Raw genomic sequence first — 27,931 nt, 5'->3', positions numbered from 1 at the left:
TGTAAGTTTTTGTGTGTGTGTAAGTTTTGTCTTTTGTGTGTGAGTTTTTGTGTGTTTGTGTGTGTAAGTTTTGTGTGTGTGTGTGTGTGTAAGTTTTTGTGTGCATTTAAGTTTTTGTGTGCATGTAAGTTTTCGTGTGCATGTGTAAGTTTTTGTGTGCTTCCCAAATCATAATTTTCTGAAAGGACACACCTATGAAAGGCTAAGAAATCTAGCTTAGAAAGGTCAAAAATATCAAATTAACCATCCCAAATCATAGGTTTCAGTCAACACACACCTACGAATGGCTATGAAATCCTGCTCAGAAAAGTAAAACAATAGCAACCCCCACACACACAAATCATAGGTTTCAGATACCACACACCTACTAAAGACTAAGAAATCCGGTTATGAAAAGTCGGAAATAGCAAATTACACATCCCAAACCATTGGTTTCAGACAACACTCACCTATGAAGGGCTAAGAAACCAAGCTCCGAAAAGTCAAAAATAGCAAAATATTCATCCCAAACTATATGTTTCATTCAACAATCACCTAATAATTGCTAATAAAACAAGCGCAGAAAAGACAAAATTAGCAATCCAACCACCCCAAATCATAGGTTTCAGACACTACACACCTATGAAAGACTAAGAAATCCAACTCAGAAAAGCCTGAAATAGCAACCCACACATCCCAAATCATAGGTTTCAGACACCACACACCTACGAAAGACTAAGAAATCCGGTTATGAAAAGTTGGAAATAGCAAATTACACATCCCAAACTATTGGTTTCAGACAACATTCACCTACGAAATACTAGAAAACCTTAGCTCAGAAAAGCCTGAATTAGCAAACTACACATCCCAAATCATAATGTTCTGACAACACATACCTATGAAAGGCTAAGAAACCTAGCTCAGAAAAGTCGAAAATAGCAAACTACACATCCCAAATCATAGGTTTCAGACACTACACACCTATGAAAGACTAAAAAATCCAACTCAGAAAAGCCCGAAATAGTAATTTACATATCCCAAATCATAAGTTTCAGACAGCATTCACCTACGTAATACTAAGAAACCTTAGCTCAGAAAAGTCTGAAATAGCCAACTACTCATCCCAAACTCGAAGTTTCAGACAACAAACACCTATGAGTGACTAAAAATCCTAGCTCTCAAAAGTCCAAAAAGCAAACTACACCTCCCAAATCATAATTTTCTGAAAGGACACACATATGATAGGCTAAGAAATCTAGCTCAGAAAAGTCGAAAATAGCAAATTAACCATCCCAAATCATAGGTTTCAGTCAACACACCTACGAATGGCTAAGAAATCCAGCTCGGAAAAGTAAAAAAAATAGCAACCCACACACCCCAAATCATAGGTTTCAGACAGCACACACCTACGAAAGACTAAGAAATCCGGTTATGAATAGTCGGAAATAGCAAATTACATATCCCAAATCATAGGTTTCAGACAACACTCACCTATGAACGGCTAAAAAACCTAGCTCAGAAAAGTCAAAAATAGCAAACTAGTCATCCCAAACTATAGGTTTCAGACAACCAACACCTATGAAAGGCTAAGAAATCCAGCTCAGAAAAGTCAAAAGTAGCAATCCACCCATCCCAAATCATAGGTTTCATAGAACACACGCCTATGAAAGACTAAGAAATCCAGCTCAGAAAAGTCAAAAATAGCAAACTACATATCCCAAATCATCGGTTTCAGTCAACACACACCAACGAAAGACTAAGAAACCTAGCTCAGAAAAGTCAAAAATAGCAAACTATTCATCCCAAACTATTGGTTTCAGACAACATTCACCTACGAAATACTAGAAAACCTTAGCTCAGAAAAGCCTGAAATAGCAAACTATACATCCCAAATCATAATTTTCTGACAACGCATACCTATGAAAGGCTAAGAAATCCAGCTCAGAAAAGTCGAAAATAGCAAACTACAAATCCCAAATCATAGGTTTCAGACACCACTCACCTATGAAAGACTAAGAAATCCAACTCAGAAAAGTCAAAAATAACAAACTACATATCCCAAATCATAAGTTTCACTCAACACACATCAACGAAAGGCTAAGAAACCTAGCTCATAAAAGCCTGAAATAGCAAACTACTCATCCCAAACTATTGGTTTCAGACAACATTCACCTAGGAAATACTAGGAAACCTTAGCTCAGAAAAGCCTGAAGTAGCAAACTACACATCCCAAATCATAGGTTTCAGACAACACACATCAACGAAAGACGGGTGCTCGGGGAGAGCCTTTGAGGGTCTGTGGGTCCCTGGAGGGTCGGGGGTCCTTGGGGAGCTCGGGGGGACGTTGGGGGCCGGGGGGTGGGGCTTTGGGGGCCGGGGATGGCATTTGGGGGTCTGGGTGGGCCTTTGGGGCGCCGGGAGGGCTTTTGGGTGCCTGGGGGGCATTTGGGGACCTGTGGACGGCCTTTGGGACCCAGTTGGTCCTTTGGGAGCTCGATGTGCTTTTGGGGGGCCCGGGGAGGGCATTTGGGGGCCTGGTTGGGCCGTTGGGGCGCCGGTGACCCTTTGGGAGCCCCGGGGGGCCCTTTGAGGACCAGGGGGACAGTTGGGAGCATGGGAGACATTTGGAGCCTGGGGATGGCCTTTGGGGGTCTGGGTGGGCCTTTGGGGGACCGGTGGAGGGCCTTTGGGAGTTTGGGGGGCTTTGAGGACCGGGGGCTTCCTTCGGGGTTGGGGTAGGAGGATTGGAACCCTTTGGGGTTGGGTTAGAGGACCTCACAACACTGTTCAAATGAAACTTGTGTATTATAACGACCACACTCAAATTCTCTTCTAAAATCTCTTCAAAAATCTTCTTTTAAAATGTCTCTATCTGTTTCACAGAAATAGTTCCATAACCTGTCTAAAACGGTTTCGCCCAAATAATCACTAAACGTAAATTCAGCGTGTTCCTTTGTTATTGGCATCTCTGCGCTAACACATTTCAAATTAATAAGAAACCTTTTCGCGCGCTAATACAATTCATCGCTAAGATGTTTCTTGCCTAATTGTTTCCATGGCCTTTGGTTATTAATATCCTTCGAAGTTCGACCAGTAGAACTGTTCCCGAGGCAAAGACATTAATGATTTGGATCTATTCCTGGAGAAATGTTTCTAGGCGAAAATTTTTAAAGTCTGACAGATGATGTCATTGATTGATTGATCTGTCAAGAAAGGGGAAATTAATTTGTTGTTTCTAAGGGGAATTATTGATTCACGATAGGTGAATTGAGGTCGACAGCACAGGTGTTCTGACTCGTGACAGCACCACGTGGTTTATGGTTTTCACAGTGAGAAAGTTCCTGTTTTTTAAAATTCTCACTGACAAAAACCAAAAAAAAAAACAAAAATGTGAGAAATTTCCTTTTTTTAAAATTATCACTGACAAAAACCATAAAAACAGACATAAATGTGACAAAATTACTGGTTTTTCAAGTGAGAAAATTCCTGTTTTTTCATTCTCACTGAGAAAACCATAAACCACGTGGTACTGTTCGGACTCAATAAGGCATCTCTACTCCCGATCAAAATTTTCATATAGCCATTTTGTTCAGCATGGTCGAAAATATACTAACTATATCGTTGAGGATGATTTAATCCTCTAGAGTCCCCGGGGGAAGGGCTGCAAGTGATGAACTCTTCCCCATGTTTACATATGGTATTGGTTATTGGGAAGTATACAGAAGTTTTCAGGGGGGTGGATTTTTTTGGCAGTGTGTGTGTGGGGAGTGGGGGGGGGTTGTGATTTTCCAGATTTTCCAGCATTATTTAGAAAATAATCAGAAATCAAATAAAAAGAACAAGTTTTTCAACTGAAAGTAAGGAGCAAATCAAAACTTAAAACGAACAGAAATTATTCCGTATATTATTGGGTTCGCCCCCTAGTCAATACCTCGCTCTTTACGCTAAAGTTTTATTTGTCATTTCATAAGAGCAATTTATTCTAATTAACGGCCTTTGTGATTAAGGGGCCATTCTTAAAGAATTGGAACAAAATTCGGACTTTATGGTAAAGAGCCAGGTATTAAATAGGGGGCGAACCCCCTAATATATACAATAAAAATATACAAATATAGAAGTTCCTTACGTAAGTTAGTTCGTAAGTTACGTATATTTAATACTAATAAAAACGTTCTTAAATAAAATTAAACAGCTTTCGCGAAAGCCGTTTAACCAAAAAAGTAAAATTAATATACAGATTTCTTTTGAATTATTCATGTACAGTGTGCCAAAATCAAAACCTGCATTAATTCAAAAACATTCAGAAATTAAATATAAAAAAACAACTTTTTTAACTGAAAGTAAGGAGCGACATTAAAACTTAAAACAAACAGAAATTATTCCGTATATGAAAGGGGTTGTCCCCTCCTCAACACCTTGCTCTTTACGCTAAAGTTTGATTTTTTCTCACAACTCTATTTTTTAAAACAATAAAAAAAAACTTGCCTTTTATTTAATTTTAGAGTAAGACTGTGTAGTCTGCTACCTCAATTAGGATTGAAAACAATTTCAAGATCGGCCATTTTAATAAGATGAGCCAGTCTAAAAAGTGTGGTCAAAAATATAAGATAAAATAGTACAGTTAGCCGAGGCTTTAAATGAAAGGATTCGTAATACAACATATAAGAAACATGGAATTGTTAAAACTTGTTGAACTCATATTCATGCAATGGATTTTTGACCACACCTAGATTTTGAAAAAATACTCTTTTTATATTCTCATTGAAATTTCTTTTTTTAGTATTTCTGTTCAAAAAAAACAAACTGCAAAAGCAACATAATTCACCAATTTAGATTAAATATATATATATATATATATATATATATATATATATATATATATATATATATATATATATATATATATATATATATATATATATATATATATATATATATATATATATATATATATATATATATATATATATATATATATATATATATATATATATATATATATATATATATATATATATATATATATATATATATATATATATATATATATATATATATATATATATATATATATATATATATATATATATATATATATATATATATATATATATATATTGCCCTCCCCAACATTTTTGTGAATTGACGCCGCTTTTCTGAAGGACAATCGATGAAAAAAGAATCACCAGCAATTACCAACTTCCTGTAATTTGTTTGCACTCTAAGGTGCTGTCAGTTAAGCACTAGTTAGACTTTAGCGTAAAGAGTGAGGGAAGGGGGGGGGGCAGTCTTGCTGTTTACTTTCAATCGATTTTTTTTTGGTAATTAAATTTATTAAAACAACATAGTTGCATATAAGGCCCAAGGATTTGGCGCTTGATATCCTAAGTTGTACCCTGTATTGAGGTATATTCTATTTAATGTTATGACATAAAAAGACAAAAAATCGATAAGTTTCGTTTATTCATTAGGATCATACTATTGTAAATTATAAGCGTGAGTAAAAGAACATCTTAAAGTTAGGTTCCCGGTAACTAATTCTGTCACGAAGTAGCTTTTGCCTTACCTTATAATTCATAAATAAAAACTTCCCAAAAAAAGAAGTTTTCCAAACAAAAGTAAAGTGCCATATTGAATTTAATACCAGCAGAAACAAATTCCTATAATAATTTAAACTGAAAACGACTAGAAATTACTATTAAAGCATAAATGAAACCCAAAATGAACAAAAATTGAAATAAAGGATCATAGCAAACATAGAGGTAAGAGGTACTAATATAGATGCATAAATATACCTCAAAACAAGTAAAAATTAAATTGAATATTCAAGTCAAACTTAAAACAAACAAAGTTACTACAAACAGGAGTATGGCTACTGCCCCCGTCTCTCTCCTCTAGCCGCAAGGCCATACCCAGGAATTTTTTTCCGAGGGGGTTTTACACAAAGATTTTTTTTGGGGGGGAGGGGGCTACACAAAAAAACCTCAATAAACGTATACAAATTTGTGTATATCCATTTTTTGTTACGTTTTTATGATTTAAACAAACATTTCAGGGGGGGGGAGGGTCAACCCCCTAACCCTGCTCTGGGTACGGCCTTGCCTAGCCGTAAAAATCTAAAGCCTATTGCGTCATTTGCGTTTTGTTGAAAACTATATGTATTTTGAAAAGTGTACTTACTAAATATTTTACCTAAATCCGTGAAATAATAATCACTTTAAAAGAACGCCCTTCAGATATTTCAGACAGGTCTGAAAAAATCAAAAAGGATTTTGGACGCATCATTTCAACGGTTTACAAGTGGGGCTTTTCCAAAAATTTTTGTTTTTTATAGAAATTCCCGCACGTCTCCCCCTTTTGTGCAGGTAAGCATATGAATAAACTCTTTTGTGTTACGCTAAAAATATTTCTATAGATCTGTATATAGGGAAGAGCCGTCTAAGGGGAGAGCCGTCCACCGGGAGCTCTTATATTACAGGTTTATAATAAAAATATTCCTCGGAATGAAAGAACATTAGGGATTAAATTCAACCCCGCCCTTCTTGCTACATCTATCTGAAGGGTTACTGAAAAGAGAAAATTTGGACATAAAAATGCACATTTTGAAGCTGCAGGTGCCCCTAAACCCGGAGTAATATCCACCACCCTTCTCTATAATAGCTATGCAGAATTATGCAACCATCGTATATAATATTATAAAACATCAAATGAATTAAGTTTATTTTAACCCTTTATTTTGTATGGACTGCACACATCTTTAGAAACGAGTGCGCCAACGTACGACCTTATGGCATCTGAAACTGGAAAACTCAATAGAAAGACTTGGTAATTCAAATCGATTGATTATTCCAGAAATGTCGCTTTATAGATTTTTTTTTATCTATATACCAAAATTGATGTTTTTCGCCACAGATTGGAAGAAAATGTCACTTTGCAGTGGCACAATCGCCTTTACTACTTAAAAAGGAGACTATAGCCTTCAGTTTACGTGCGAATGAACCCTCTCTCATTATTCTCTTGCTATTGGTGTTTCTTTTTACTTTCAGCTGAAAAAAGGGTTTTGTTTATTTAATTTCTGGCCGTTTTTAAATCATACTAGGAAATCTCCCCCCTCCCCACGTAAGAATTCACTGTAGAAACTCCTCGCGGAAAAATTTTCCCATGGAATATCCCCCCCCCCAAAAAAAAACAGACGTATATTCCCCCATGACAAAATAATCTACTTGAACAATGCGCAAATTGCAAAACTTACGGCCCTTTTCTCAGAAACTATGGGGGGTCATGTCATATCCAGGAGTAGATATTGGACTTGAACCTTTCAACTATGCTGAATCAAATGGCTTTCTCAAAGTTTTGATCGGATGTCTTCGGGGAAAAAGTGGCGTGGAAGAAAGGCTAGTTGCCCTTCAATTATTTTGGTCACTTCAAAAGGGCACTAGAACTTTTGATTTCAAATCAAATGAGCTCTCTTCTGATCTTCTAGGATCACTGGCTCGGTACAATTGCCCCTGGCAAAAAAAACACATATCCGTGATCTTTCTTCTGGCAAAAAAATACAAAATTCTAAATTTTTGTATATAGGGGCTTGAAGCATCTACAGTAGTGTTCAAGTCATCAGACGACAGTAAAGAAGTAATGAATTATTTTGTTTTAGTGAAGTGCAAACGACTCAAAAATGTTCAATATCCCTCTCAACACTTTCCTTAAAGTTTCGTGTTAATATCCTAAGCCTTTTTGAAGAGCCATGATCAGACACCCCCCCTTTCCAAATAAAAAAAATAACTTGAATATAAACAATGGACAGCTTGCAATACTTACAGCATTTGCCACGGGGCTGTGGGGGTTGTGCCAACCCCATGAAGCTTGCCCTTCGGACTATTTTGAATATAATCGCCTTAGGTGACACCGACTTTGGTGTCATCCCCTCCTCAGATCCGATAAAATTTTAAGACAGTAATTTTTTTCATCAAGGTTGTCAAAAGGGTGCATCTTTAATATCTCAGGACGGCTAAGGATATTCAGTTCAAACTTCCAGGGAATGTTAAGGAGGGTGTTGAACTAAGCCAAAAGACACTATTTGCATCCAGGTTGTCCAAAAGACGTATCTGCCATATCTCAAGAATGACTGAGGATGTTAAGTTACAACTTTCAGGGCATGTTGAGGGGCTTGCTTAACAAAATTAGAAAGATGCTTTATGCATCCAGGTGGTCAAAAGGGAGTATCTGGTGTATCTTGGAAACGGCTAAGGATATTAAGCTTAAATTATTAAGGGATGCTGAACTAAACCAAAGACACTATGTGCATTCAGGTTGTCAAAAGAATGTATTTGCCTTATCTCGAGTATAGCTAAGGGTGCATATTGACGGCTTAAGTGACCCAGTGGAAACTTTGAAAAAATTTAGACAAGGGGATCAAGCAGATTTTAGATTTTGGCTGTGTAAGAGGAAGGGGAGCCTATAAAGGGCCCTGACAGATTGCAGAGAAATATTGTTATATTGATTCTTAGTGCGAAATATTTTTTTCTTATGTTGATTCGCTCAAAATTTCAGGTCATGAAGGTACCCCAACCAAAGTTTCGGAACCAAGAGAACCTCTCCCAGAAACAAATCTGGTTTTATTATTTCCTGAAGCCTTATTTTGTTATTATTTTTTAAATAACAAATTAGAACTCTTTTAAATAAGTGAACTCAAAATGCATTATTTAAACAAACAAGCAGTTAAAACAAAATAAATACAATAAGGTGGTCATAATGAAATGGTCGATCAATTTTCGTCTATATACAAAGCTATAACATGATTGGGGTTAGTATGGCTTAAGGCCTAATAAAGGCTAAAGCCAAAATTAGAAGGCCTTAAGCCCTATACATGGCCAAAAATTATGTAGATTTTCAGACAATTTATTTGAATAATATTACTTCAAATGATCCATCTAAAGTTCTATAATACAATATCATTGTATTTTATACAATATTATTGTATACTATAATGCAGTATTATTGTCTTGTATTGTAATTACATGCTTACAAACGCAGATCGGTCAGTCCCAGATCGGATGAGCCCCTCCTTTTGGAAAACTAGATAGTTAGAAAACAGAAAATTTACATTTTTGGGTTTTCAAGCGGCTCTCTGGAAATTTTCAAGGGTTCAAAAATGAAAATTTTTGAACCCATTTTTTCAAAAATGGAAAAAAGCCTCGTTCAAACAAACTTTAACTGTATGTGGGCTGCCCTCTCCTCAACCACTTGCTCTTTACGCTACGGTTTGACTCTGTCTCATAACTCTGTTTTTTAAAACAATAAAAAACTTTAGCGTAAAGAGCGAGGGGTTGAGGAGGGGGAAGCCCCTTTCATATACAGAATAATTTCCGTTCGTTTTAAGTTTTAACGTCGCTCCTTAGTTTCAGTTAAAAAACTTTTTTTTTTTAAATTTAATTATTCTAATTAAACAATCCTGTGTTTCAGGAATCGTCCGTAAAGAATTGGGGCAAAAAGCCAAACTTTAGCGTAGAGAGTGAGGTATTGAGGAGGGGGCACCCCCCCTCACATAATGAATAATTTCTTCTTTTTTAAAGTTTTAATGTTGCTCCTTACTTTCAGTAAAAAAAATATATTTAAGCAAGGGTCTTGTGTGTATCAGCAGGAAACTCAAAATTTGCAAATAAATACAATTTTCCCAACAATAATATCTTCATTTTGAGATGAATGTTTAAGCGCCTTGAAGTTGAGGGTAGGGTTTACTGAATATATGGATCAAGGTTATTGACTCGCTCCATAGTTGAAAAAAATGAAGGTCCATTGAAAAAATAAACGAAGGCAGAATGGTTAAACTTTTATAGCCTATTACCATTGATCCACATTGTTGAATACGAAATTGTAACAAATCTAATAAAGAACTTTTTCATATAAATGAATAATACAAACAGCTAATATCAAAATTAATATTAAAGTTTTTAAGATAAAAATCAGATTGTTTTATCAAGATTATTACCAAGGAAATCTTTTTGGGTTGCCGAAGTGTCAAAGAATTTTTTTTTGCAAAACACATAATTTCTTCATATGCATTTTGTTTACTTCTTTTACGAGTCAGATTTTTTTTTGGAGGGGGGGGGGTCAAATCTGATCCTTCCTCATGGATACGGCCATGATAGTTACCTGTAGCATAATTAAATTTACACATTGCACCATAGACCAGACAAAATAATAGCGTTTGGTAATTGAAAAATTATTCACATTTAATTATAAATAATAAGCAATTGTAATTATCCTGTTTCTACCAATTTTAATCTTAACAATTTATCATTGTGTTAAGAAAAGTCTCAAATCATTAAACACTTTTTTCCTAGGTTACTATGTATATTTAGAAGCCTCAGGTGCAAGATCACTCAATGATTCAGCAAGGTTGTTTTCTCCATTGTATAAGGCTGAACTAAGCAAGGATTCCTGTTTCATTTTTTGGTATCATATGTATGGTGCTTCAATGGGTAAGCTGTTTACACATAATTCCAGTAAACTACGTCATTAGTTGAAGAGAGTCAGTTCAGCTTGCATATCTGTAACTGCATTATTTATGGTGTAGCACCAATTAGACTCAATCTTAACTTCGCTTTCGGATATCCACTAACAGCAAAATCAATTAAGTTATCAACCAATCAATTCTAAGTTTCTTTTTCAAAAACTGTCAGTTTCTGGTCGGAACTCAACCGCAACAAAAATCTCCATTCATAGTTCTAATCTTCACATTTTTTTCCCTCAAGTTTTGGGAATAAGGTAGAAACTCAGCTACAGGGGGTCCATCAGAACATGCGAAATTTTTGAAAGAAGTCTACGAGAAAGAAAAGTTTGGGAACCTCTGTTTTATAGTGTAGATTTCATTTTCGAAATTTTACAAATCTCCTTTCGAATAATTATAACTAATAACATTTGTAGAAGCTTTCTCTGAATAAGGGGCGTAATTTGTTTTGGGGCAGGGAGCAACTGCCCCTCCCAGACCTCGGTTTTTCCCCCAGTCCCCCCTAAGTGAAATTTAGTTTCTTCGAAAGTTGTGTCAAAACTAGGATATCCCTGCATAATTCAAGCATCCTCAGAAACGGGTTAGTTTTCTTTAGTACATCTTTACCTTAATGGTGCTGTAAGGCTAATTTTTAGTTTTCACCATCATTTTATGTGATTTGGGAAAGTTGGCTCAGACTTTGCCCCACCCCCAGAATTGAAAAAAATACACCACTGCTCAGAATCAAGCTAGTATTTTAAAAAATGACCCTACCCCAATATAAAAAATGAAGGATTTCTCACACTTGCTATAGAGCTATCCTAAGTCATTTTCTAAGATGCTCCGAAAATCCCTTGTTGCGACTGCTTGAATTTTCCAACGGTGCCAAAATGACTTTTCCTTTGCTTCTTGCTAGTCTTTTAGAGAAAAGGGAAATTTTGTAAAAAAATTACAAATTATTATGCTTTTTCCTAGAGTATTGATAACCAATAACCTTAAAAGGAGTTTTACAATTAAGGCTAGAGAATTCAGTTGCTGGAGATCATTGATCATGCTTTAATGGCTCATTTTCGAAAAACAGTCAGATGTTTTCCAATTTAGAATATACATCTGTTATATAGCCTACTAATGGTGAAAAAGTTTTTTGAATGCCTCATTTACCCGTTTTTAATTTGAACTAGGCTGTTTGATGACGTTTTGGCTGTTAAAATATCATCCCCACATTTAATTGATAAAAAAAAATTGTATGCTAAAAGTTTTTGATATCGTGTCCGATGAAAGACTATTGGAAGTCTTAAAAATTGGCTGTTATTTCCTGCATACCCCCTTACACCTGTTTGGGTCTTACAACAACATCCTTGTTTTTTGTGTCGGTTTTCTGTTTTCAGCAAAGCACTAGTTTTGCATATATTTTATTCATGGACACACACAATTAAACATTTACGACACACACATTTACGTTTCTTCAATATTGATTTTCGGTCCGATATATAGATAGGAGACTGGCCCGTGATCGGCTGATTTTGACTTGTTTATTTCTCCATGAATTGATTCAAGCGATAAGAAGTTGCTGAGCATGTCAAAGCAAAAGTACCCATTAAATATCATCCTTGAAAAAGACAATTAGAAATACTCCGCCATTTTTCCACCTGGATGCCTCTCTATCCAAGTGGTCAACAGTGCCAAACCTGGGCCATCCTGGCACTGGTTCGGTCGTCTCTGCCTTACGTTTGGCCACTGGACAAAAAAAAAGAAAAGTGACAAGGGGAACATTAAAGCTTGTTTTTTCGGCCTTAAAATTAATAAATAATATGTTCAGAATAAAAAAATAAAAAATAAATTTCATTAAGGTTTAAAAAAAAATAAAGAGTATTAATTTCAAATTATACATTGACTGATCAACACCAAAAGTAAGCCGCTCCGCTAATCTTGGTGTTCTACCTTTCAGTGGTGGCAGTTTTATTTCAACTTCTGTCTTTAAGAAACTATTCGTCTCGTTAGTTAGCGCAAAGTCTCTTGCTCCAGTCTTCTTCCAAAAGAGGACCTTAAGTTCTTCAGTTGCTACTTTTGATAATGATTACATTGTGAACATAATTCGCTTTCTTGCTCTTCAGCTCAATCAGAATGTAATCACCAGCCTTGACTTTCTCAGTGTAAAATTAGTAGTTGCTGGTAGGGGGCTTGTCTTCAATGTCTATGCTGGGGTCTGAAGAGTTGTTGTATACAGGATCATCTACGTCAGAATCATCACTCTAACTGTAACTCTTGTTGCCAGAGACACGCCTTTTGTTTTTTAGTCTTTTCACTTGTCTGACTTTCTTCCGTTCCAGGACTAGGGCTTTTTGGCAGATAAAGCTTTTATCCTAGCAGTAAAGCATTCTTTCGTAGGGGTGTCAGTGAGCACTTCTGAGTTTTTCATATTTTTTTCCTGTTGATTTTTTGGGTTTGAGTTGATTGATAAAATGCTGCAAGTAAAGCAAAGAATGAGAGGCAATCATCCAGCCAGAAGAATTTTCTGAACTGATCGTGATGGTTCCTGGTAAAGCTTCCTTGAGTAAATTTCCAGACAGTTTCTGTGGGGAAATAAGTAAAGGAGGGAGTGTGTTCCCAATACATTAACACCAACACAAAACGTGGTCAACTGACCTCTTTCTGCTGACGTGACCTTCCCTACTTACTTCAGGCCTCGCTTTGCAATGATTTTACCAGGCTTGTGGATTTTTTCAGACCAGATTCGTCAAAACTTCCAATGTCTTGTCGTCTGAACATGTGTTTATATAGGCCTCAATCCAGGTTGTTAAAGAAAGCTCCTACACTGTGACAGTTGAAAGCACCTGTCCGTCATAGGCTTGTACTTATTAGCGTTCTTACTGATAGAGTTACCCATCGGTACCCATCTTTACCTGTAATTCCTCCACTGTTTCCACTACCTTTGCAGTTCCGTTATCCGGGACTTTTATGCTCTTAATAATGGCATAAGTGTATGCAAATTTACACCCTTCTAGGGGAATACAGTCGAAAGCATATAAGCTATCGTTTTCAAGTAAGTTTTTAGTCTTTTTGCTTGTTCCTCTGTAAATATTGATCATGGGTTGTAACAGGGTGTAAGGAAGTTCAGGTCCAGACTTTTTAGAGGGATATTCAGCTTCTCAACTTTTTTCTTATGTAGTCTTGCAGAGTTCCTCTAGGGACATCCATGGTACTTCCAGAGAATCCAACTGATTTCTTGTAGATTAAGACAGTAAAAAACTGCTATTTTATTTTCTTCTGGATCACAGCCACCTTTCTTTCTTTTCTCTTCTGTTTTACTTTTAATCATTTTATCTTGAATGAAATTTAACAAAAAAAAAAGAACTTCAGTTTACCTACTGTTCTGACAGGATTAAACAACGCAAGAAATAGCGAAGTTTTGGGTATTAAGCTTGCCTTCAACCTTTAAATATGCTGTTTACACAGCTTTTACAAGCATAGCCCACTTTTGGACACCTTGGTACGGCATGCAAAATTGACCCTGGGTATTGTGGCCGAACATGGGAGTTCACTATCCCATTGGATGAAAGAATACTAACAGCAAACTGGTGAAGATGGCACGTCTTGGAAGCTGCCAAAAGCAGGCAAATAATAGGAGAATACAATGTGAGTTTACAACGCGAGTTTTCTAGTATTTGTAATTAGGCGTAGGCTTTCAGACAAAATTGAAAAAAATTCCAGAGTTAATCACCATAAAACCTGATCCAATCTGAAATTTTTGGTAAAAGTATTAATTAAGGTCAGACTTTTTTAAAAAATACACTGCAATCTGTCAGAACATTTATAATCGACCAGAAGCCTCCATAGGTTTTTGTATTGAAACTGTTTGCTTTGGCTAGACGTGGGCTGGTCTCCCCTATACCAATTTCAATATTTAATTTTGCCCAACTGTAAACTTTTGAGTTGAATTCTTAGAAGAAGCTGTTATCTAACCATAATGTGATTTTTGTCAAATCGCTTTTGTGGTGTTTATGTTTTCTGGAAATTGGAAGTAGGATAGTGGGTCTCTCGTGTTATACTGTTGCAGTAAAAGTAGAACATGGAAAATGTTAAAGGCCAAGTTTTAGTGAAATATAGAATGACTAGTTTCTAAAGACCTATATTCAAAGGACCTTGGGAAGTATTAGTAAGATCCTTCCCCCCTCCATCACAGAAGCGGCTGCCCCCCTCCCCCCCTACACAACATGCTGCCTACGCCCATGGAGCATGTAATGTTTGAGTTCTCAGTAAACTTAGAACTTCTATGGGAATTAAATTTAAACTTGAGATTATATGATTATGAATTTTCTTTTTTCCTGAATATTAGGCTGCGTGACACAAGTGACCTTTACTTATTTGTGAATTTTATTCTGGAAAAGAAACACTAGCATTTTTTATTCTTCTTCTTTCTGTGCGTGACTGTAGTTTATTGCTTGTTCGTTCAGTGAAATGCTCTTTTGGCGAGTTTAATTTCTTAATAAATGTATTCATAGTTTTTATGGTTTGGGATACCATCGGCTGTTAAGCCAAGGTCGTCTTTGAAATTGACAAGTTTTCAACTTTTGCTGGCTGGTGTATCTATTATTGGATTCTGGTATGCATTTGTGGCTAAGAAAAGTTTGTATTCATCTTTATCACGGAGAATGAATTGTAAGCAAGAATTGTACAGCGCTCTCAAAAACACAGGGGACAGACTAGATACTTTTGTTCTGCCTTTATAAGTTTTAAACTCGATCTTTGTGTTTGATAGAAAATTTTCATTGTTCCTATAATGATCAAACAGTTCGTGTTAACGAACTGTTAGTACAGAGCTAATCGACCCAATAGTAACCGGAACTCTAAAAGCCATAGTTAAAGAAGTACTTCACTACGTCTTGTAATTGTACTTGGACTACTCTAAGCCTTGATACGGATGCCGTAGGATTCTTTTCAGACAAACACCTGAGATCTAAATATCAGTGGTTGTTTCAAATCCCCCCCCTCCCCCCGTTGGTTTACCACATTGAAGATAATGCTTATTAAGAACTAGTATGTCGGATTATAAACCCTGTTATTTTTATTCTCACCTTTGAAAATATTTATCAGCTGCTGTCTTATTGACCAACTGTTAACGACCATACTTTTGTCTGTTTGGTTCTATGTTACTTTTTAAGTGTATTTATCAGTGTATCATACTGGGGTTTTTTTAAGCCTATGCGCCTTATTTTGTACGAAGTAGAATTGAGTATTAAAAAAAAAGAAAGAAAGAAAAGATGCAATGGCAGAATAGCAGTGCGACAAGAAGCTGGAAACTTGCTGAACACACCAATTGTCAATCAATTATGAAAATGTCCAAATACTTTGTAATTCAAGCCTTACAATTTACTCCTTCTGGACTATGTTGTAATTGCTTTATAAGGATGTTTGCTCTTCTAGAAAGTTACATTTCTGAACGTTTCATTTGAGTTATCTAGTAACTTGTAATTTATGTCACCACTTCTCCTGGTAATTTACAAATGAACTAGCAAAAATAGGTAAAAACTTCAAGAAAAGCAGCCAATAATATTTTCATCTTCGTCAAATTTCTTATTCAGATTTATTACAGTCTGGGTATTCGTTTTTTTTCTGTAGAAACATTATTTCTCCTCGGATGGGGAACCAAATGGAAAATCTTGGAACGGAGAAAATTGGATTTTGGATGGATGGAGTGCTTTTGTCTCTTTTCTCTTCTTGTGTAATCTGGAAGAGGTTTCCAAATAGTAGCCTATTGCAAATTCAATCATTGCGGTTAACTGATATATAGCATCATTATTCTTCGTTACTCTGGAGTAACGAAGAATACTTATTAGAAAGTTTTTTTTAGTGAACCATTGCAGGGATAAGACTTTTCGAACGAGGAATTTTTTTCGAAAACTTGGTAGAAAACTTTCTTATTTAGCAATTAATTTCAAATTTTTTTCTTTTAACAAAAAGTAAAGATCAATATTAAAACTTTGTATGAGCAAAAATTAATTTGGATAAAATATAGTGCTGAAACCACACAAAAACTGCTATGAATGAAGAAGGGATCTAAGAAATCACTGGCATATTATTATACTAAATACTAAATAAAATTGGCATACTAAATATCTTACTTAAATTAAAGATTTTGTCGAGCCAAACTTGTTACCCGTATATCTGAATAGAATAGATTTAAACCAAAGAAAAAAAATAATGAAAATGTGTGTCATATTATACAAGTAACCTAAATTTATTATTCCTAATATGTTAATACAAAAACCAAAATTTGAGCAGCAATTTGACATTTTATAAGCTACGGTAATAAAAAGGTCAAGGCATTGAAAACATATTTCGTTATTTTTCATGAAATTTGGCAAGAAATCTTGACCTTTGGGCCAACCTCTGGGCCTCAATATTATGCTGGCCAAGATCCGTAACTGATCGCAATTTCAACAAGGTCCAATACACCCAGGGATAAAGTTCAGGAGGCGTCAGGCAGTTTTATGGCTAGAATTTTGTCCTTTAAAATTATTTAAATAAAAACTCTTAATCGTAGTGGATGTCAAACATCATGTCACAAATCTGTGTTTATTGTACTTAGAATTAGTTCTGTCATCTGGCCATTTAAGAGCACTTACTGTTTAATCCTTAAACAAGCACGAGTCAGTGGAGCTTGGTCTTCAGGACATATTCGGCCCCCATAATGCTTTACATCAAAACCTTTGCACGACTTAGGTTTCAACAATGTGAATTTATGTATATAAAAAATTAAAATTCATCTATAAGCCCTTTGCTTTAAATGAGCTATTTTCCCTATACGGGGCCATTGCTCCTTGGTGATACGTTTCATGTTGCGATGAACCCTTTTCCCGTTTTTGGCAATGATCTTCAAGCTGGGCCCTCCAGTAACATCAACAATTATCCGTTCTACATAATGCAGATGGCGGTAGAAAAAAAACCTATCTAGCTTACTATTTCTTTCTTATAAGCATTAAATTTAAAAAATATTAGCGCCCAAGAAGAGTGATGAAGAAATTTAGAGAGTAAAGCGAGATTAACTTAGCTTACATAAGATTTAAAACTTAAAGCCAATATAAGTAACTGAGACGTCAAACCTATAGCCAGCAGAAATTACTATGGACTGCGAATTTACACTTGAAAAGAGCAGAATCTGGATCTCTGACGTCACTTCCTCTGAAGTGTTGCGGTAACTGTACATTTTAGTTCACAACATGCAGCTATGCTCTCTCCACTTCTCTAATTTCAGAAATCCCATTGTTAGTCGTAGTTCTTTCCGTTGCATGGCTCCTCTAATCAAAATATGGGAATTCTAGTTCCTCTATAATGGCCAAATTGTATTTCAAACATGTTACTTAGCTGCTAACTTTCTTTACACTTTTTTTATTTTCAGGTACATTGAACATCCTCCTGAAACCAGAAAATAAACAGTTTTTTGAATCGAAATTGTTGTTTACTCAATCCGGTAACCTTGGAAATCAATGGATACAAGGAATTGTTCCACTAGAAGAAACGAAGGAAAACTTCCAGGTAAATTCCAGATACAGTTTAATTTCCTTTAAGTAACATAAAATATTATGAAAAGAATGATCTTTAATAGGAGGTTACAGAATAATTCTGAAACTTAGACTATTAATTCTGTTCCTATTCAATGTTTTGCTCTACTGCAGCTGAAACAAAACACAAGTGCTGCTTTTCTGATATACAAGGTAACAAATTTTACCACCAAAGAATGCTTGGGTATGCTCATATTTGATCTTACGACTTTTCAAAAATTTATTCCAATGCTTATTTATGGAGAGACTCTTAAGAAAATTATACTGATGGCCTTAATATTAGTTAAATAAATGCAAAAAAAAAAATTACATGGAAGCAAAGAGAGAAGCTCAGACACAAAATGAACAGCAGCTACTATAATTATAAGGTGGACCGCTGCTATTTTCAATTCTCCTAGTCTCAACGCTAAAATTTCCCCTTTTTTTTTTGGTTTTGTTTTTTTAAGTTTAAGTAGATAATTAATGAAAATTTAAGTAAATTCCCTTCGCAAAACATTTTAAGCTCAATTCTTTTGAGAAGTAGTAGGTAAACATGATCACACGATCTTGCACCATCTATGTATCTATGCTCTGATATGTTTTCATTAAAACGTAGATAGCAGGAGGAAGAGGGATTGAATATTGCGTAGGAAGGGGCAGAAGGGGCGTAGGAAGGGGAAGGGGCAGGGTGCCAGAAAAGGCAATTTTCAAGCTACAGTATCTTGGTTGATATTCCCTAACGCTATTGTGTAGGATACCCACCATACTGCGTGACATTTCACGGTTTCAGCAACAAAGTTTGAATAAAATTAATTACCTGTTCAAGACTTGTCATTTACAGGGGAAAAGAGGGCAAATGGCCGCCAGGAAGCACACATCTTCCATTCAGGGAGCATTGAGAACTTAATTAACATAGAACTTAATGCGGAGACCCATACGAAAGACACAACATCTTCGGAGTCTGTAATAAAACTAAGCTGGTTTTTCTCTTCTTTCTTTACTGCCCATCCCAAAGTTTTTAGGGATTGAAATGCTGAAGTAACTTGGCATTTGAGCCGAAAGCAGGCAAGCTCTACTTTCAAAAACTGTAAAAATCTGAGATAAATACAGACAAATTGTTTCAGTCGGAGTACTACGTTGTTGAAAACTATACCTCATTCCTCAAAATTTAGGGGTGTAAATCCCCTCCTTGGAGAGGGGGAAGATTTCCAGAGACAGCCGTAAAGTTTTGCATAGTGTCCTCTATAATAGTTTTCATGCTTGGGAAATTTGCTTAAAGTCTGTCGATTGCTGAAAACCTCCCCGAATATCCTGAAATTTGTTATGCAATATGCAAGAAAAAGCTTGACTTACTGATGATTCTGCAGTAACACTGCATGTCCTGTCAAATGATCTTCACGTGGCTTTTGGATCTCCACAGTATTTCTTGAAAGAGAATATTTTGTAAGCTAGAATATATTTGGATTATCTGCTTAGCTTCCTGCAAGAGCCCCGTTGACGTTAATATTGGGTGAGGCCTAGTGAGGTCCGTAATTATTGGGTGAGTTCTGGTGAGGTCCGTAATTATTAGGTGAGTTCTGGTGAGGTCCGTATTTATTGGGTGAGGTCTGAAAGATGTAGCCAGACGGCATTACAGTCAATTATTGTATTGGCATGTTAATAAATTAAAAAGGAATAGTCAATCTGGAGTTGCCCCAGTTGCAGATAGGAACGGGGCCACAAATAGTGATAAAGAAAGAGCTAAAGAGAGGTGGGCAGAACATTTTGAGAATGTGCTAAACTGGGATAGATCTACAGAAAAAGATATAGACTTTTTGAAAAAGTTTGTGATACCTTGGATGTGAAGAAAGTTTTATTTTGTGAGGAAAAATTAGTGGTAGTGTTAAAAGAATTGAGAAAATAGTAAGGTCTCAGATGCAGGAAAGCGTAGTACATGATTTATTAAATATGGTGATTGTGAGGTTAGAGATTAGCTACTGAAGATTATAAATAGAAATTTTGAAAAAGGGGAAGCAGCTGGCGATTTTAGGAAAACTCCAATTAAACCCCTCCATAAGGAAGGTGAAAAGAATGAGTGCTGTAATTACAAAGGCATTAACCTGGTTTCTGTAGGAAGCAAATTACTTAGTATGATGATACTTTTTAGGTCTAAATATGCTGTAGACAAAGTTTTAAGAGACGAACACTGTGGTACTAGGAAGGGTATAGGAAATGTTGACCAAATTTTCACTCTCAAATTAACAATTGAGAAATGCCTGGGTAATCAAACGCCTTTTGTCCTCAGTTTTATAGATTATGAGTAAGCGTTTGGTCAGCTGATAGAAGAGCCTTAGCGAAGGTCCTATCCTTGTATAGCATACCAGATAAATATATTAAAATGATTATTGATATGTAAGAAAATAATATTGCTGCAGTGAAGGTAGGAAATGAGGTTAGTGGCTGGTTTTGCGTTAAATCAGGAGTAAAGCAGGGTTGCGTTCTATCCCCATTTTATATGGATTATTTTTATGGACTTTGTCCCAATTAGCAAAGGAAAAGCAATGAGAGAACATGGAATCAAATGGGGAAGTGAAACTCTCCTAGAATTAGATTATGCTGATGGTTTAAGCATCCTAGATGAAAACTTTAGAGGTTTGCAAGTTCAGGGTGCAAGGATAGGTTTGAAAATTAATATCAAGAAGACTAAGTAGCTAAGACCGGGAATAAGCGAAGGTGAAAAGGTGATGATGGGTAACGAGAAGATCGATCAAGTGGACTGCTTCACATACCTAGGTAGTATAATTAATAAAGGTGGTGGGGCAGTGAAGATGTAAAGAGTAGAAAGCCAAGGCCCAAGTTTTTTTTTCACAGATGAAAACAGTTCGGAAGGATAGGAAGATAAGTCTGTGAACCAAACTTAGAATATTGGAAGCCACACTGATGACTGTCGTGAAGTATTGTTTTAAAGCGTGGGCGCTCCGAAAAATTATCTACAGTAATCTACGGATTACTGTAGATACCCGACTGACTGACCGTATCTCTAATAGTTAACTGTACGAAAAATGTGGTTAAATACCGCTTTCTAGGACTATAATGAGAGAAAGGATGGGATAAGAGACAAGATAAGATATTTACTTTAAAAAATGTCTATCACAAGAAACCGAAGGACCGAATTCGCATTTCGGAGTCATGAAACCAAAATAAAAAAAACATAAGCAAAGCACAACAACTAAAAAACCGGCTTAACAATGCCAAAAACAACAATATCAGAAAGGCAAGACCATACATTACTCAAAAAAAAAAAATATTAAGTGGCAAAATGTCAGAAAGTTAAAAAGGTAAAAACTGAAACAAAACTAAAAAGAGTGAGATAAAATTAGCGTTGAAAAGGTTTAAAAGAGAACATATAAAAAGGGGGAGGAAACAAAAGAATCAAACGAACATGAAACTTGGGTATCACCAGTAGACTGCCAAAAAAAAAGGAAAATTAGTGGTTTGTTTTATCAGTAAGGAAATGTTCTTTTCATACCTGGAGATTAAGCAACGGATGGGGGACAAGATAGGAACGGGTTCAGAAACAGTGCGTGGCAGCCGGTGTCTTGATGGGGAGTGTCTTTTGGGGAAAATATTTTCCGTGCGAAGGTTTATTATTGCTTTCTTTTGCAAAACGGAGGAACAACGTTCCTCTCCTATGCTCAAGAGTTTCCAGCTTGGCCTTTTTAGAAGGAGCGAGTATGGTACCTTAGCTTCTTTAAAAATTATTCTTAGGGCTCTTTTTTGAATGGATTCCATTTTTCCTGATTCATCACGCGAGATGCCAGGATTCCAAACTGGACAAGTATATTCAAGATGTGGGTGGACAAAGGAAGTATAGATCCTTAAAGAATGGGATGGGGGGAATATTAAATTTCTTAAGAGCTTAAGGAGAGAAATAGAAGCATTAGCTCTATGGACAATATTTTTAACGTGGATATCCCACTTTAGATTAGAGGAAATTGTAACCCCAAGCAATTTAAAGGGACACACAGAAATATCTGGGGGGATAGGGTGAGGTTATAAGGAAACATATTGGCATTATCATAGATTTAGAGGGATTTACTTTCATGTCTAAGTCCACAGTGTCATCTGCAATATCATTGAGGATACTCATAGAGTTGCTTACTAAGTTTCGGTAGCAGGATTCAATAACCGTTAGGTCATCCACAAATTTCTATATGTCGGGAAATTCATTAGCAAGGCTATTTTTCATAACAGAAAAAAGGAGGGGACCTAGGAGAGTACCTAGAGGTATCCATTGTGGACAGGGAGGGGACTGGAATAATGATTCTTATATTTAACTACCTGTGATCTATTTGATAAAAAAGAGGCAACCAATTTAACCAGGAAAGAATCAATATTGAAATCAGATACAAATTCTCAATTAAATATTCTGGTTAACAAGGTCAAATGCTTTTTGAAGGCCAATGAAAATTAAATTTAGCCAGCGATCAGGTTTTGCCAGAAATCAATTTATTCAATAAGAAAAACAAGGTAATGGGAAGTAGAAGTGGATTTGATGTTCCCAAATTGTCTTGGGTCAGTAAAAGGTAGGATTTTTTCTTTTAGCGAATCTGCAAGCAATCCTTCATATAACTTGGAGAATATATGAGTGAATGAAATAGAACGAATACCTTCAAAACAGGTTTTCCGTCTTTCTTTTTCAAAGCGGTTATGAAACCCTGTTTCTAAATTTGCGGATATTGGCCAGACTCAGTAATCTCACTGTAAATAACAGACAAGCATGGGCGCCCATTAGGGGGGGTTGGGGGGGGGGCTCTTGCCCCCCCTGGCGGACTGATGGTGCCGTATTTTTCTGATTTTGTTGTGTGATTTATATTATATAGCTTTAAAATTAGCCATTATACGAAATTTGCCCCCCCCTGGAATTCAGCTTATGGGCGCCCATGCAGACAAGGGCTTTGAGAGAAAGTCACTGAAAGCACTAATAAAAGGAAAGGGGATATCTAAAGGGAATACACTTATTTTTCGTAATTTCCCAATTCTTCTTTCGATCTCAGATCGAAGGTCTTGATTATTTTATTGTCATAAAATATTAGCTTGTAATAAACGGGTAATTTGGAACAGGAAAACTTATAAGACAAACACAATTATGCAGCACCAGCTGATGTAGCGGTTAAGATATTTTGTTGTGGCCTTGGTAACCTAGGTTCGAATCTTGGATGAGACAAGTATGTTTACAATAGGTATTGTCTTTGTTGCGCCCATTCATTTCTAACGGTCAGTTCTCCTGGAATGTTAAAATTTAAGAATAAAAAATAATGAAAGTTCAATTATCTGATGCGAAGTTAAAATGTGTTGCAGCATTGCGGCAGAATACTCGTATTAATAATAACAAGAAATTCCGTAAAGTGCGTTGAATATATACTATAAATTCTTTTAATGTTCCTCAGGTTTCTAAAACACTTATACATTTGACATAGGATAAATTTTCATAAAGAAAAGAACGAAGTTGAAACTGAAAAACAACAAAACCCCTGCTTCGCAGTTTATGCAGCACATTTTTAAAAGCTGTCTCAAACAAACCTGCTCGTGGTATTTCCTTACATTTGTAGATTTATGAAAAACTAGCGCTTTACTGAATAATAGGCTTGCTTGAGTATTTTAGAGTTAAAATCGTGTAGTAAAATTTATTGATTTCATGACAAGTAAAAGACCAGTGAGAGCTTTACAAGTTAGTCTATTGAGCCATTTAAGATCTTTTCTGCGTCTAGTTCCTTTGTTTTTTCCCTTGAACCGTCTCACTTGAACCGTCTTTTCAGGACCCGAGGGGACCCCCACTTTTAACTGAGGAGGACACGCACGTGGGTTGTTGCATAATACTTTTTTTAGACTTTATTTTATTTTAATGTATTTTTTCTCAGAAGACTATTATGTTCTAATGATTTTTGTCCTCATTAGGACTCGAAAGGTCATTCCCATCCAACGGAACTGGGCCCTAGACAATTCAACCAGTGAGGACTTTTTTGTCCTCATTAGGACTTGAAAGGTTATTTCCATCCAATGGAACTGCGCCCTAGACAATTTGACCAGTAGTGTATTTCTGATATTCTATTGCGAGGAATACATTCTAGGAAATAGCCAATTACACGGCAATAAGAATCCCCATGTTCCATTCGGTTAAATGATTTCCCACCCTCTCTGCATCAGAGCACAAGCATCCACAGTTCTATTGACTCTTGCATTATTAAATACACCTGCCAGTTTTCTGCACTAATACGATCTAGATAAGTTATGTTACATACCAGATGTTACGTACTTTCGGTTTTCAAATTTTTCATTGCGTAAATTAATACGTATAGAAGTTACATCATAGATCAAATGGCCTAGCTTTGCAAAACTTTGCAAATTAATATATTGCACCTATTGCAGGCATAATTAAGGAACATTTAATATATTTTTCATTGTTTTCGTGTCTTTCTTAGGAAAATGGCCCATTTTTGCAAAACTTAGCATTAACTAGCTGAAAGAGAGGACATTTTCTTCGTTTTTAGTGGTATTGCACCGGTAATCTATTTTTTGTGTCATTCTTAGCAAAATGGTCCATTATTGAAAAACTTAGCCTAAGCTAGCTGAAAGAGAGGATAAATTCTCCATTTTTAGTTGTATTACCTGGGTAATTAAGGAACATTTAATACATTTTTGTATTTTTTGTGTCTTTCTTAGGAACATGACCCATCTTTAGAAAACTTAGCCTTAACTAGCTGAAAGCGAGGATAAATTCTTCATTTTTAGTCATATTGTACGGGTAATTAAGGGACATTTAATATATTTTTCTATTTTTGTAGGCTATGTTTTTTTTAGAAAAGTTGCTCTTCTTTGGAAAACTTTGCCTTATCTTGCTGAAAGAGAGGATAAATTCTACATTTTTAGTCGTATTGCACGGGTAATTTAATATATTTTCCCATTTTTGTGTCTTTTTCTTAGAAAAATGACCCCCTCTTGGCAAAACTTAGCCTTAACTAGCTGAAAGAGAGGATAAATTCTACATTTTCGTTGTAGTTCGTGGGTAATTAAGGAACATTTAGTATTTTATTTTTATTTTTGGTGTATTTTCTTAGAAAAATGGCGCACCTTTGAAAACTTAGCCTTAAAAAGCTGAAAGGGTGCATAAATTCTTCATTTTTAGTCGTATTTCACGGCTGATTAAGGAAAAATTTGTATTTTCTCTATTTTTTGTATGTTTTCTTAAGAAAATACCCCCGCCCTAACCTAACTACCGGAGAACCCTAGCAAGCAATTCATTCAGGACCCAATCATTCAATTCAACCAGAGCCCTAGTGAGCAATTCCAACTGAGAGCCCTAAAGTAACCACTGTAGGAGCCTAGCAACCAATTAAACCAGCGCCAAAAGTAACCAATTTCACCGCCAAGATGTTTAAAGACGTTCCAAGACACTTAAAGGTTAGATTTCAATCACCCCACCACCCAGAAAATTCATTTAACTCCTTCATATTAACTTTTTAAGCAGTAGAACATGCTACTCCAAGCAATTCACATTACGGTGGCATTATTTGACTCTCCCTCTGTCATCAACGTAGCAACCCCACTCATGACCCCCCTAGGACTTTTTCAACCTTTCTCTCCAAAAAGAAGCTTGCGAATCTAAATTAAGCACTGATTTTTTTTAATAGTGGGACTTGTGATTTCATTGCTAGAATGTGATACTCCAAGGCAATTCCCGCCACAGAGAATTTAAAACATTTCTTGAACGAGCCCCGTGTCTCATTTCCAATGATTTTTTTTTAAATTGACAGAGTGGTGACACCCATGTGACACCCGTCATCAAAATTTTAGGCGTTCTTTAATGTTTGAATAACCCCAATGGATATATTTTCTATTTCTATTATTTCCTGACAATTCCCAACCTGTGTCACACTATTACTACTCTGTAGCACCCTCTAACATCACGTCATCACCCCCAAGAAATTTTCAGACATTTCTTGTTAAAAAATACGCACTCAATCCAGTGATTCAACTTTTCGCAAGCCAAGCCTTTCACGACGCTCCTTAAAACACCTCACACCACCATGGTATTAGGCGCCTGCCCCTCTGTCGTCCAAGTGGAAAGCCCTCATCCCCCTCTTGGACATTTACAATCCTTTCCCTCCGAAAATCAGCTTGTGAATCTAAATTAAAGATTGTTTTTTATTTGAACAACGGACTTGACATTTAATTGCTAGAATGTGATATTCAAATGCAATTCACGCAACAGAGAATTTAAAACATTTCTTGAACGGGCTTACTCTTTATCTTGACTGGTTTGATAAAAATTGACAGTATGGTGGCACCCTGCGACACTCGTCATCAACATTTTAATTTTTTCGAACATTTGAATACCCCCAATGGGTATGTTTTCTGTTTCTATTATTTTCCGACTTTTCCCTACCTGTGCCACACTATTACTAGTCAATGGCACCCTCTAACATCACCTCAGCACCCCAAGACATTTTCAGACATTTGTTGTGAAAAATTAGGCTTCAAGCCATTGATTCAAATTTTTTCACAACCCAAGCGTTGTGGTCTTTTAAAAGAAAAAAAAAACGACGTTTTTTCCTAAGTAATACAATTTCAAAAACTCGACAATTTCTACAGCAAAACCTTTCACCGACGGATTTTCAGCAGATATCTAGAATAGCTCAGAATACTTTCCGCCACGACTTTTTCATGGCTAAGGCTCGTTTATCAGAAAAGTTTGAAAAATTAGAGTACGAAAAATTTCAGAATTCCAGACGTTTTCTTCCGAGATTTTGTCCTGGTCCGGCCATTGAGAACCTATCTTCTAAAGTTCTTACTCCGGAAGAAAACCCATATTTTCTCTAAGCGACCTAAATTTTTGCCTGCCTCAAACACAAGTAAATTTCTCAAAGATAGTCTCCAATGTGGAGGCGGGTATATTTGGTTCACGTGGTGCTGTGGAAAATCCAGATTTACTTCGAGGAGAGGTGGTTAAGAATATTCTTGATTTCAGTCCATATTCCTCAAGGTCAAAAAATCAGGAAACAAAATTCTCAAAAATTAAAAAAAGACCCACACATCATTATCACCAGGGCTGATAAAGGAAATAAAACTGTTATCCTTGATAAAAGTTCATATAATACAAAAGTTACAGATGTTTTATCAACCATCCATACTTACAAGCCCATAGATTCAGACCCCACCGATAAGTTCACACGTTTAGTACGAAAGGAGCTAGGAATTTTGCAAACTGAAAGACTTATTACTCCACAAATGTATAAATTATTTTATCCTAAAGATTGTTCAGCTCCTAAATTATTCTGGCTCCCAAAACTCCACAAAGATGGAGTTCTTCTACGCCTAATTGTGGCTTCTTATAGCTCTCCGACTGCCAGATTGGTAAAAATGGTTGTCAACAATTTTTGGCCCCCTTATGCAAACGCAAACTTCATACATAAGAAATTCAGTTCACCTTGTTGACAAATTAAAAGACATTGAAATAAAAAAAGATACAATTTTGGCCAGTTTCGATGCCATTTCTATGTATACGTCTTACGATATTAAAAAATGTGAACTAGCTCTTCAAAGGAAATTAGAAGATAATATTGATCAAATGGACTACAAAACACTGGATATAGAAACTATTATGCGTCTCGTCCGTCTTTGCAATAGTTTCTCCTCATATTTCCGATATAATAATCAATTTTTCACCCAAATTAGGGGTTTACCCATGGGTACAAGTCTTTCACCATTTTTGGCAACTTTTTATATGGAATTCATAGAAATCTGTGCTCTGGAAAATTTTCCGATAAAACACCGTTTCTGGGGCAGGTTTGTCGATGATGTTATTTCTCTGTGGGAGCATGGAGGAGAGTCACTTGACTCCTTCTTAACTCATCTAAACACTTTGGACTCTAACCTTCAGTTC

At 36.0% G+C, this 27,931-nt stretch overlaps 1 protein-coding gene across 2 annotated transcripts in view; it reads left to right on the top strand.

Annotated features, from left to right (window-relative positions):
• LOC148946802 (uncharacterized) overlaps window positions 1-27,931 on the top strand; it is a 226,332-nt gene that overhangs the window by 38,684 nt on the left and 159,717 nt on the right. For both annotated transcript variants that reach the window (XM_089097151.1, XM_089097152.1), the window contains exons 5-6: window positions 10,323-10,460; window positions 17,868-18,004. In XM_089097151.1, coding sequence (XP_088953277.1) covers window positions 10,323-10,460; window positions 17,868-18,004 — 275 coding nt within the window. The remainder of the gene's footprint in view (window positions 1-10,322; window positions 10,461-17,867; window positions 18,005-27,931) is intronic.

The sequence above is a fragment of the Artemia sp. Qi Xiang Cuo genome, chromosome 11 (assembly GCF_049724085.1).
Source record: "Artemia sp. Qi Xiang Cuo chromosome 11, ASM4972408v1, whole genome shotgun sequence".
Taxonomy (NCBI): domain Eukaryota; kingdom Metazoa; phylum Arthropoda; class Branchiopoda; order Anostraca; family Artemiidae; genus Artemia; species Artemia sp. Qi Xiang Cuo.
This window is presented reverse-complemented; position numbering and strand designations above follow the sequence as displayed.